The sequence below is a fragment of the Dermacentor albipictus genome, chromosome 4 (genome assembly GCF_038994185.2).
Source record: "Dermacentor albipictus isolate Rhodes 1998 colony chromosome 4, USDA_Dalb.pri_finalv2, whole genome shotgun sequence".
Classification (NCBI taxonomy): Eukaryota; Metazoa; Arthropoda; class Arachnida; order Ixodida; family Ixodidae; genus Dermacentor; species Dermacentor albipictus.
The window spans coordinates 106,473,472-106,485,747 of NC_091824.1; the positions used below are offsets into that span (position 1 = coordinate 106,473,472).

A 12,276-nucleotide genomic window follows, 5' to 3' on the forward strand; every position below is an offset into this window, starting at 1 on the left:
GTAGTTGTCTAATACTTCGCTATCGCTATCATTACATCGCCTTTAATTAATCACTCATTATTCATTCCCTAACGACGGCCGCAGGACAAGAGAGGGAAGGAAGACGTCAGAAACGCGAAGTGGGCGAGGCTCGGCGAAAAAGACAAAAAAAAAAGAACGCTGCTTTTATGCTCCCAGAATGAGAGTGCGCTGAGACACTGGTTGGCTCCTTTTGTTCATGCCATGCATGCGCTTCGTTTTTATGCATTGTCTAAAGAGAAAGCACTGTGCGCGCATTCGTGCATACATGCTTGCGTTATCGGTATTGATTGACGCGGGCTGCATCATGTCTGTGCGCGTAATAATAATAATAATAATAATAATAATAATAATAATAATAATAATAATAATAATAATATATATATATATATATATATATATATATATATATATATATATATATATATATATATATATATATATATATATATATATATATATATTGCAGTCTTCTTCCCGTTGTTGTATCGTTTGCTGCAAGCGTCTGCTCACGCTGCCTTGGGATAAAGGCCTCCCATGAGGCAAGGAGACCGAGCCCATTAGGTGAAATTGGTGCCAGGCTCTGATCAAGTGTGCCTAATACGCCTGTGGCGAACGCCGACTTGCCGCCTCAGCAAGCCTTCCGTTCGATTCGGGATGGAGCACCGCGTGTTACAACTTCGTAGGGAAATTGGCCGGAGAGTATCACGTGACGCTCCTTCCCGGACGAGCCATATTCAACGATGCCGGAAGAGGAGTGAAGGCGGAAGAAACACCACCATGGGCCGACTTCACCGCAGTTTATTTCGAGTCGAGCAATTTTGTATATCGTAGCACCTGTAAAACATGCGCGTCCTCGTGATCAACGAATTTTTTCGTTCTCTTCTCTTTCTTTTTTCTTATAGGAAGGTGCTTGTTCACACTTTCACACATTATGAACAAGCTCCTCGGTCACTTTTGTGCTTGCATTCCTGAAAACCTTACCGACGGCCGCAAATGCACCGAAATTCCGCCACCCGCCTTGTTTTATATCCTCCCGCATGCTTTTCATTAAGAAGTATTTTTTTTAATGATTGGAAAATGTAGAGAGGTCGGCCGGATAATGGAGGATCTGGCCTGCTACTCTACGTAAGGGAGGGGGAAGAGGGGAAGAAAAGGGGTCACAATGATGGATGATAATGGGAGGAACGAGGTGAATGACACATTACACAACTGGTATCACAGGCGTGAGTCCAGGCCCGTGTCACCTAGGAAACGTGAAAGTGCACGCATTGTCTCTGTCGTCTGCCAACTCTGTGGCCACGCGCCTAGCAAGAGGTCCTCCGACAGTGGTCCATTGTGGAAATGTCTCAATGTATCTGCCAATGTCAGTCTTTCTCGCGCATACTCAGGGCACACCACGAGCACATGTTCTATAGTCTCTACAGCGCCACACACTGAACAGTCCGGGGAATCTGTCCGTCCAATAATGTGCAAATACTTGCGCGTGAAGGCGACGCCTAATCGTAGTCTGTGTATCAGGCATGTATGAGGGCGTGGAATTCCACGCAGAATAGGAAATTTCATATCGGGATCCAGGCTTTTAAGGCGGACGTGACGAGCGTCTGGCTGGGCCCAGTATGTTCTCGTCGCACTCCTCATTAATTCCGACAGGAGGCATGTGATGTCCGGTCTGGAGAATGGCACTACAGTTCGCATGCCATTGCTGAGGGCGCGCTTTGCTGCAGCATCGGCCATCTCATTACCGCTGAGCCCACAGTGTCCCGGGATCCATTGGAACACTATGCGGTGGTGTTTTTCTTGAGCGTATGAAAGTAGCTCGGTGATCTGCAGGGCCAGAACCTGATATGCGGTGTGGCGCAGGAAGCATCCCAAAATTTGCAGCGCGGGTTTTGAGTCCGTGAAAATGCACCACTCCTGAGGTCTTTCCCCGCAGATTATTGTGTGTTCAAAGATATGTACGTGCCTGTAGAAAGCGCCGGCTGCTCCGCTTAATTAACAGATGTGCACCTAACAGCGCAAATGTTTTGAACAAAGGACAGAGAAAAGACACGTTTTTGTACCAGACGCCCACGTTTTCTCTTCGCCATAACACTTAAACTAGACATAGCGCCTGCGAGGTGTTATAGAACACGTATCTGCTAAGAAAATTTATCAGGTATATATATAAAGAATATCGGCTGCGCTTAACGCTTGCAGAGATAATAATAGGCTGCCGACAAAGATGCTCGCACTGCTCCAATTACCCTCTCCGTGCTTTGCGTGGGAGCCTAGAAAGATGCTCAGTTGACTATTTTTGTGGGTTCGCAGCCGCTTGGCGTTTTCGCCGCAGCAATCTCCGACAGCGTCTTCGTTTCCGAATAGTCAGTAGCCGCATTTATAAATGTCACGTTCGCTTCGTTTAAAACCTTGTCGACTCTGCCTTCATGGCGACAAAACACTTGGGCCCCAGGGCTTCGCGTTCTCTAAACCGGAGTTGACCACGCAAGTGTCTATGGAAGTGCTCCATGGCACGTTGAAGAAGGCGAGCTTGTTGTTTGCTTGTCTAAACATTTCTACTCAATTACACATATTTATATGCATTCGCCAGCGGGATCGCTCCGTTATTCCGAACGCCCGCTTCCAGCCGTTCCCAGCCGCTCTATATATGCAACTCGTATTTGCAGCGCTGTCCATCATCTTTCTCGAACTCCGTTTGCTGATTTTTTTTTCCTGTATGAAGCGCCCAATTCTTGTTTCCGTCTGTAGCGTGATTTCCCGCGGGAGACAATGTCGGAAACTGACATTATCTTCCTACCACTAGTCACGTCGCATACCTGTGGTCATTATACTATATATAGTTTGCACAGACGTCATCGCGGCCGCCATCTTTAAGTACAAGCACGTCGAGAATGAGTCTAATCAAGAAACGCTACAGCATGACAGCACGATGGGTCCATCTTGGGTGGAACGACAAAGCGATAACAGTGATAAACCGGTGAAAAACGGGCACCGTCAGTAAGCAAAACAATGTGCGTGTGATAATACAATGCACTGACATCATCGTGGCCGCCATATTTGGGTACTAGCGCAGTGAGAGCTGCGTCCGTGACGTCACATGAAAACTACCTATAGGCAGCGAGGTTAAGTTAATTAGAACAGCGAGTGAGTGGGCGAGTGAAAGACCTGAGAACCATTCGAACCGATTAGCAGGAGCGTAGGAAGCTCTCTTTTTGTGCTTTTCTTTTTCTTCTAATGTTGCTGCTCGCAGCACGAAATACACACCCCGGAGCGCGTCATGCATAAAAGACGGCCGGGGAAGATGACGATGGCTGCTACAGAGGTCACCCCCACCCCACCTTTAGGAGAGCAGCGGTGCTGCCCAAGAAACAGCCTTTTATGCCGGGCGATCGGGTAGATCCGTCGTTTCAGCGGTTTTCATGTCGTGGAAAGCGGGTAATGATGGCGAGGTCGCTAGTATGCTGGTTTGACCATGTCTATCACCCCGACTTCTTCACGTCTGTTGAGGTCGATCATAACAATTTTTTTTCTATCCGCTTGAATACCTTGGAAGGGCCGTCATAGGGAGACTTAAGAGATGGTCGGATGCCTTTGCACAGAACAAAAATGTGGCTCGCTGTAGGCATGTCATTGCTGAAAAAAAAATTAATAGAGACTGCAACTCTACTAGGGCAAGGACGCAATCGTGCGAACAGGAAGTGGAGCTGCTGAACTGAACTGTCTGGATCGGACGTGGCAACAGTAGCTGGTGCGAAAAATTCACCGGGCAACCACAACGTTCTGCCATAGACCAGCTTCGCAGCTGTGCAGCCGAGGTCTTCCTTGAAAGAGGTGCGCACGCCTAGCAAGACGAGAGGAAGGTCTTCAGCCCAAGGAGAGCGAGCGTAGTGGGCCACCAAGGCAGCTTTAAGTTGACGGTGACGGCTTTCAATCATTCCATTGGTCGACGGGTGATACGCGGTAGTACGGATATGGCGGACGCCAAGCAGGCACGTGAGTTCGCTGAAGACATCACATTCGAACTGTCGGCCGCGATTGGTCGTAACAACGCTGGGGTATACGAAGCGCGAGATCCAGCCACTGACATACGCGGAAGTCACTGTAGGTGCCGTTATGTCAGTGAGAGCAAATGCTCCAGGGCAGCGGGTATAACGGTTTCCACAAGTGAGTATGTAGCGAGCACGTCGGGATGGCGGCAGCGGGACAACGATGTCGTTGTGAATGCGGTTGAACCATGCGTCGGGTGGACGAAAGGAGTGAATTGGCGACTTGGCGGGTCGCGTCGACTTGGAGCGCTGACAGTGAAGAGATTCGCGAGCCCAGCGGCGAATGTTCATACTCAGAGTGTGAATTCAGAGGTCAGAGTTCACACTCGGCCACACAAAGCGGAAAGTAATTAGACGCTGGGTGGCATGAACTCTGGGATGACTTGCGCCGTGTAGCCTGTCAAATACTTGATCGCGAAGTCGGAATGGAACGAATGGACGTGTTCGACCCCTTGACACGTCGCAAGGGATAATGCCTGAAGGAAACGGAAAGAGCATATCGGACAGCGCTAATGACGTAGCAGAGGGCCGGAGGTGCCGAAGCTCGGCGTCTGAACGCTGCGCCGTGGCAATTTCTTCGAACTCCTGTGTGGCCGAGGATATTGCGTCGATACGGGAGAAGGCATCTGCACATCTGCAGCTGCGTTGACTGGGCCGTCAATGTATCGTAAGCTCACAGTGAACTCGGAGCTAAAATTGAGGTGCCGGATCTCTCGTGATGTATAAGCATGGTGATTACCGCGAAAAGCGAAAGTCAAAGACTTGTGATCCGTAATAACGTGAAAGTTTGCTCCTTCCAGCAGGTCTTGGAAACGCCGAACACCCAAGTATACCGCAAGCAGCCCGTGATCGAACGTGCTGTAGCGCATTTCTGCAGAATTCAGCTCCTGCAAGAAAAACCTGAGTGGGCACCATGCAGAGTTGCGCTGGAACGGTTTTAAAATGGCGCCGACAGGCGCACTAGATGCATTGGTGATAGGACTCATTGGCGCAATACATAGAAAACGCTCCAGCAGGGCGGCGTCTGCCAATGCGTATTTGACAGCTGGGAAAGACTCTTCGGCGTCGGACGTCCAGGACCGTAAAGTGGACGGAGCTTTGGTGGTCTTGAGAAGCTCGGTCAGTGGTATAATAATCCGGGCAATGTTGGCAAGAAAACCGCGGTGGAAGCTAAGCATCACAAGGAACTCACGGAGCGTTCGCAGTGACGTTGGGCAAAGGAACTCACGCAAGGCTGGAACTTTCCTTTCCAACGGCGTGATTCCTTTGGGAGTCGCGCTGTTTCTGAGGAATTCCATGTAGTGGACACCAAAGGCACACGTTGCGAGCTTGATCAGAAGGCCGCGTTCCTGAAGCCGAGAAAATAGCAGGCGCCATTGGTTGCTATGCTGTTCGGGCGAAATACTAGCCACCAGAACGTCATCCAGGTATGCAAACATGAAGGAGAGCCCCCGGATGATCTCACTGATAAACCTCGGGAACGTCTGAGTAGCGTTTCTCAACTCGAACGGCATGCCGACGTACTCAAAAAAATTGCAGGACACTTAAGTTTCACATTCAGTAGTGAAATGTGATAGCATTCAAAGGCACTTTTCTGCTTTTCATGCTTTCTGGCAGCTGCAGCTTATGTTACCGGGAGACGCTGGCGGCGAATGCTAGGCATAAAGGCAGGCTTTCTGGTAGAAACGCATCCTCTTTACGGGGTCGATCTCCTGTTATTGTTCCGCGTTTTTAATATATCAGTCTGAGATCCAACATAAAAGATATGCGCTGTCACTGTCTCTTTTTTTTATTGCATTTGCTTGTGGGCTGCCCTTCTCAAACTTCCGAGGAATAACTTTGTAAAGAATGAAAGACAAGGTACGAGCAACTTTGGCGATAGAAAAGTGTTTGGGTATGCGTGGTTCAGAATTTGGTCCGGAATGATTTTTACTGAAAAGACGGTCGACGTGGGACGCCGACACCGGGTTTTCTTCGACACAGGGCCCTTAACGCACTCGCGTTAAAAGCCCGAATCGTATCGTAACTGCAGTCTTTGGGATGTCCGCTGGCTCGACAGGGATTGGTAGTTGGTCTTCACTAAATCAATCTTGCTGAATATTACCTTTCCAGCTAGGTTGGCCGCTAAGTCATGAATGTGAGCGAGTGAATAGCGATCAGGGGTGGTGAGCGAGCTGAGCCCATGGTAGTCTCCGCATGGGTGAGAATCCCGTGAGTCACGCTTTGGTACCACGTGGATTGAGCTCGAGACCAAGTGCATGACGAAGGACGGATGATGCCCAGTTGCAGCACGTGGTTGAACTCTCTACTTGGGATGGCAAAGCGGTAACCAGTGAGGCATCTGGGTCGGCAGAACACTTGGGGGCCTGCGGTGACAACATGGTGCGCGACGTTGCCATGTACTGGCACTTCAAGATTGGAAGGTTTCGTGATGGCTGGGAAGTCGGACAGAGTTAAGGCGAACGCAGATGTTGATATCTGTGGTACTTTTCTCGTGCTTGAAGTCATAGGTGTGAGGACGCCATGTACAGACATACTAGTCGTCGTGCCCACGATGCGACGAGCGCGGAGATCAACACTAAGGGCGAAGGTGGTCAGAAAATACACACCCAATATGGTCATGCGTACGTCTGCAACTTTGTACACCCATCGGAAGGTGCGTTTGAGACCCAAGTCGATGGTAAGAGAGCGCTGGCCATATATATGGATAGTTGTTGGGTGCTTGAAGGGGCGCGGTTTTGGCACGCTGCAGATCTAGTCGCGCAGCAAGAATGACGCTGACCTCTGCCCCTGTGTCCTCGAGAAATCGTTGTCCGACCATCCTGTCAGTGACGTAGAACAGGCACGTTGTCGTGTGGAAAGAGTCACCGGCCGCAGTCAGTGGCTCTGTGGTATGTTTCCGCGCCAGCTGCAAAGGGAACGGCGCTGACGTGCACTGGCACCGAATTTTTTGTGATACCAGCAGTATCCATGGTAGAAAAACAGCGCTCAAAACACGGACAGAAAGGCGAACACAGGACGAGTGCGGTCCTGTGTTATTCCTTCTGTCCATGGTTTTAGCGCTTTTTTTGTACCATGGAAGCATACCAACGAGCTTAGCTGCAGACTCTTTCAAGTTACCAGCAATATCCGCCCAGACGAGGGCCCGAGTGGGTGCTGGACCGAGAAGGGAATCTGGAACAGCAATCCCAGTCGCGCTAATGACGGTGGGGCGATGATCGTAGTGCAGTAATGGTCTCAGCAAGTTCGCTTATCATTTGCTCAAGGCGAGACTGCCGATCTTCGAGATGCGACAATGGAACGGTTGTTGTTGCTACAGTACCTTTTGCTGAATAATCAGCGACAGGGTCGGCCAGCTCTGCAAGATTGTTGAGGGATACGTCTTCTGATGTGGCAGCCAAGGCGACCACGAGATTCTGCGGCAAGCACTGGAGGAACAGTTCACGCAGCAGAGGGCTGTTTGCGTCCAGTCTAAAGTCACTGAGGAGCCGCCGCATATGAAATAGAAGTTCCGACAGTCGGCACGTCGTCGAGCTCCTCTTCGTTGAGAAGCTACTGGAGTCCCCTGCGCCCAGACACGGAGTGGCATTGCAGCACCATCGGTTTGGAGTGATCATAGTGGGTTGTGTCGTGGGGTGCGTCCACAACGTGTTGGAACTCCTCGAGCACCTCTACAGGGAGGGCCGAGACAGCGTGGAGGAACCTCGCGCACTGCGAGTCAATGGCCCAAATGTCGAAGACGGCATCCAGCTGAGTAAACCAGGCTGCAGGATTTTGTGGCCAAAAGGACGGTAGGTGAATCCGCACCGTGGCGAGGTCCTCTGCGCTGGTCGTCGGTCTTTCATTCGTGACTTCGTCCACGATGTCGTGCTCGCTGTACAATCACGTTCGAGTCGCCAAGTCATAGGGACCGTGGTTAAGTTCACTACAACAATGAGCGATTCGGCAAGCGACAGGCCTGCAAACCATCCTAACCGATAGCAGGAGCAGAAGAAGCTCTCTTTTTATTCTTCTTCCCTTTTTCTTCTGATCTCGCAGCTCGCAGCACGAGGCACGAGACAGACGCGCTGGGGCGTGCATGTATAAACGACGGCCGAGGAACATGCCGATGGCTGCTAGAATACTGTTTACCTACTGGCCTTCGGGGAACCTTTATAGAATGGGCGCGAATGGAGACAGCGCTGGAAAAGAAAGTGGCGCGCCATCTACAAAAGTGATGAGGCACAGAGCCAGCGGAAGCTGGCAAACTTCGATCGACCAAACCATCGCCATCTGAATACAGTTGCTCACACCATTGTTTCTTTATAAGCATTTCAGGAGCAATTTACAATACTCCCAAAGCTAAATCTAGTTATTTCATTTCAGCAACTATTCACGCGAGGTAGGGTGATATGATATTGAGGTAACATAGTATTATGCACGCTGTCATTACCTCTACAAAATGACAATACTTTGTGACAATATCACGCTTTTGCAAGTGTGCATCAATCGCACTTTCGCAGCTTTTATCCTCTCCAACTTCTCCTCCAGCAAAACCTATACATTTATCTGCATTCTGCATGAGGCGTTTCCAACAAGCTGTAGCAGAACCACTGTAGAAGTCCCGTCACCTTATCCTGATTTCGCGAGACACCCAAGGGATCCGAATCTTACGTAACAGCCAAACATTGGCGCTTTTGTGAAGCATGCCAGTTAAGCTTCCAAAGCTCAAATCTCTGTCACCGCAATATTCTTTTACCGCGCGAATCGTAGAGAGGTAGTTGCGAAATATCCTGCGCGGACATTTCGCCCTTTTCTGATATGGCGGCGTGACACATGCGGAACAAATCGTGTAATTGATGACGATAAAATAAAATGTTTCGTGTTCTCATCTAGTTCTGCATGAGTGACCGCTCAAAAAAATTCTTGCCAGTTCTATTTTTTGTAATTCTTGCCCATTACACTAGTCCACGAAAGCCGTCAAATTGTCCAATGCTAATTCAAGTCTCGTCACACAATGCCTCGCAGGTAAAGACAAGACGAAGGTGTACGCCGTCAGAGCCATCTTGGGAGTCCGCAGTCGGTAAGCTATGCTCTAATGTACAACCGGCAATCCACTTGCGCTGCAACGCCAGGAGATGAGAGATTTTCGCTATGAGCGAAAGCGTTATTCGTCAGAGATGCTCCATCATCCCATTGCCGACGTGTCATGACCCACACTACACTGACGAGACCGTATATATCTTTATTATGAAACTTAAAGCACAAGAAACACACCGGATGAAGATCAGAAACACACACCACACGCGTTCGACAACACAATGCCGATCGTGCCAGCGCAAACCCCTCTTCGAAAACACACTCATTTTGTTCCGTCACCCCGACGCACTATAAATCTGGGAAGCCTATCATATTATTAAGAACCCCGCACTGTGCGCAAGCCAACCTTCGTTATCACTGCGTCAGAGAGAATTCGATTTAAGTAATCGATGTTGAACAAGTGCCTTGGATGTATGTTTGCTTTCCCTCGTTTGGACATGAGTGATAGATCCATCTTTTATATGTATGTGTTTCCCGTACGCACTTAGTAAAGATCAGTTGTGAGTGAGCACGTGTGGGGTGTGTTCCTGTTCTTCGCACAGTGTCTTTCTTTCCTGCGCTCTAAGTTTTCTAATTAAGCAATACCATGTAGCCCGCCTATCCATTTTAATATATATTCATTTGCGCTCCAGCAGTATATCCGGCGTGGCGTTATTCGATGCATAGGTGCTCAAGAATATGCATCTATATATATATATATATATATATATATATATATATATATATATATATATATATATATATATGTATTCGTGGGAACCATTTGTTACTGATGGACGAGTTGGTAGTGGCTTATGGGTATGAAAATGCGCTATTGTTATGCCCTCGCTCTTGAATAATCTAGTGAAAACAAGCCCTACAACATTAACCAATCGCGCTCTCGATGGCGGATCACTCATTGCTGAATACAATAAGAAAAGTAAGAATACTGGCCGATTAGCTACTTATAAGGGCATTTACGCGGCAGTCGTCGCCGAACGCGAAGCAGAAGGTGTAACCGGAACCGTGCAGTTTTATGTCAGTTTCTCAGGAGTGCTTTCTTTTTTCTTTGTGTGCCTGTTCTTGTTTTTCGTTTTATCCTTGAACTAGTCCTAACCGTACCAAAAGTAACCTTCTAAACTGTCTTCCGTTCTTCTCGGCCAGAACGCTGCTTCCATTGATTGATTGATTGATTGATTGATTGATTGATTGATTGATTGATTGATTGATTGATTGGTTGATTGATTGATTGATTGATTGATTGATTGATTGATTGATTGATTGATTGATTGATTGATTGATTGATTGATTGATTGATTGATTGATTGATTGATTGATTGATTGATTGATTGGTCATTCAGCCTCATCGAACACTTTTTCTGGGCATGTATGTTTAGCCACTACGGCCTTTTGAAAGCAATCTAGTTCTCCTTCATTTTGCTCGAAAGGGTGCGTGGCTCTGCAACGCGGCCGATAAATTTTCCAGCGTGTTTCTCGAGATGCTGTACGGATTCAGTACGGGCTTTGGCCTTGGCGTGACCGGAACGGCTGACACCCCTTCCAAGGTGGTCAGTCCATCTGGCCCAAAGTCGAGCAACTATCTTCAGGTGAGTCAAAACCACTCGCACTTGCCCTTCCTCAGAAGGCACGTTTCCCCGCCTTTCCACCTGAACAAACACTCTACACAGTTGTCGCAATCGCGAGAACACAGCCAAGGAACCCAAAAAGATTGTCTATGTGGAATTCTCCTTACATTGACAGGATGAACTTCCTTTCGTACGGACAATGCATCTCGCATGCGTTAACCTCAGTCTGCATTGTGTCCGCCTATTGACGCGGCATGCCAAAGATTGCAAGAAAAGTACGACACTACCGAACAAATATGGAACAGTCAATAAGGCCTCCCGCCGTTTGAGCATGCACAAACACACATACACACGCACGTACATGCGCATGCAAACCGCCAGTTCGAAAAAGAGAAGGGAGATACCACGGCATGTAACCTCTCCACAAAGAGTGGCTTTGAGACCTACACGATACCACTCACGAAGAGCGCTTCTACCTTTACCTTTTCTCTGCACGAGTTTCTCGTCTACATGGACATGAAAATGTTTACGCTCACTCGATAATTCCAGCTGCCCTGTCGTCTTCTGATACCTCCCCGTACTGTATATACTGCTGGATTTCCTTCCGTCTAATGATGTACCGAACCGAGTCAGCTCCGCGTGCCCCGATGTTCGGTCACGTGTACAGTGTCCCAAGGACGGGCGTCGCACCCCGACGGCGTCACAGCGACGCCCGTTGCTTGGCCGCCGCAGGTGCCGGACATCCACGAGAGCCCGCGCAACAAGAGCGCTCCGTCCAGCCCGATGATGATTCGCGCCTTCTCCCGCCTCGGAAACTGGACGGGCTGGAGTTCCCGCAGCAGCAGTAAGGACTCTTTAATACCTGATGATATCGGGGGCCTCAAGCGCTGGCAGAGTGAGTGCAATTGTAAGTGCCAAGGCCCAATTACTCTCTCATTCTCTGTCTCCATATGCCCGCACACGGCGCTCTTCTGTAGACACTCGCTCTCTTTCTCTCTCTCTCTCTCACCTCGCGACCCTTCTCCATTTCTTTCCTTAAGTTGCTGCTTCTCTTCTTTTTAGTTCCGAGCTCTTTCTTTCCCAAGGCATTTCACTGCACCCTTCGTTCTCCTCAGCTTCCGCACCAACGTCGCTCTCTATAGCTTTTAGCAGCCCTCTCCCACACACTTCAAAATTGAACACTTTAGATATTGTGTACACAGCGTCTCGTAGGCTTGACAGTAACTAAATTCTTGTGTCTGCCAACTCTGACATGTGATTCACGTAAAGTTAGGCTAGGCATTAACGACAAAAGAAAATGTATTCTTCTCAAAAAAGTATATTATAAAGCAATTTTTGGTGGGACACATACAACACTGATGAAATCAATGAATAAAACTAGATATCCCTCGCGCAATAGCTGCTGTTCAGGATGCATGAGGAAACATGGAGACAGCGCAAATACGGGTGCACGTTTATGTGGGAACCGATCGGAACAAATACGCAGTATTCTGGTGATTGATTCCTTGGGGTTAAGTCAGTTGGTGGGCGAAAAACTAGCGACGTTATCAGGTTACAGCAGGGTCAAT

At 48.7% G+C, this 12,276-nt stretch overlaps 2 protein-coding genes across 12 annotated transcripts in view; one reads left to right on the forward strand and one right to left on the reverse strand.

Moving 5' to 3' along the window:
• The window catches only part of LOC135920938 (uncharacterized), an 842,780-nt gene that overhangs the window by 664,448 nt on the left and 166,056 nt on the right, over window positions 1–12,276 (reverse strand). The gene's annotated exons all lie outside the window — the stretch shown is intronic.
• The window catches only part of rsh (radish), a 171,101-nt gene that overhangs the window by 147,118 nt on the left and 11,707 nt on the right, over window positions 1–12,276 (forward strand). For 2 of the 3 annotated variants that reach the window (XM_065455202.2, XM_065455199.2), the window contains exons 11-13: window positions 9,072–9,126; window positions 10,609–10,729; window positions 11,441–11,615. In XM_065455202.2, the coding sequence (XP_065311274.1) occupies window positions 9,072–9,126; window positions 10,609–10,729; window positions 11,441–11,615 (351 nt within the window). The remainder of the gene's footprint in view (window positions 1–9,071; window positions 9,127–10,608; window positions 10,730–11,440; window positions 11,616–12,276) is intronic. The other variant, XM_065455200.2, reaches the window with a different exon arrangement.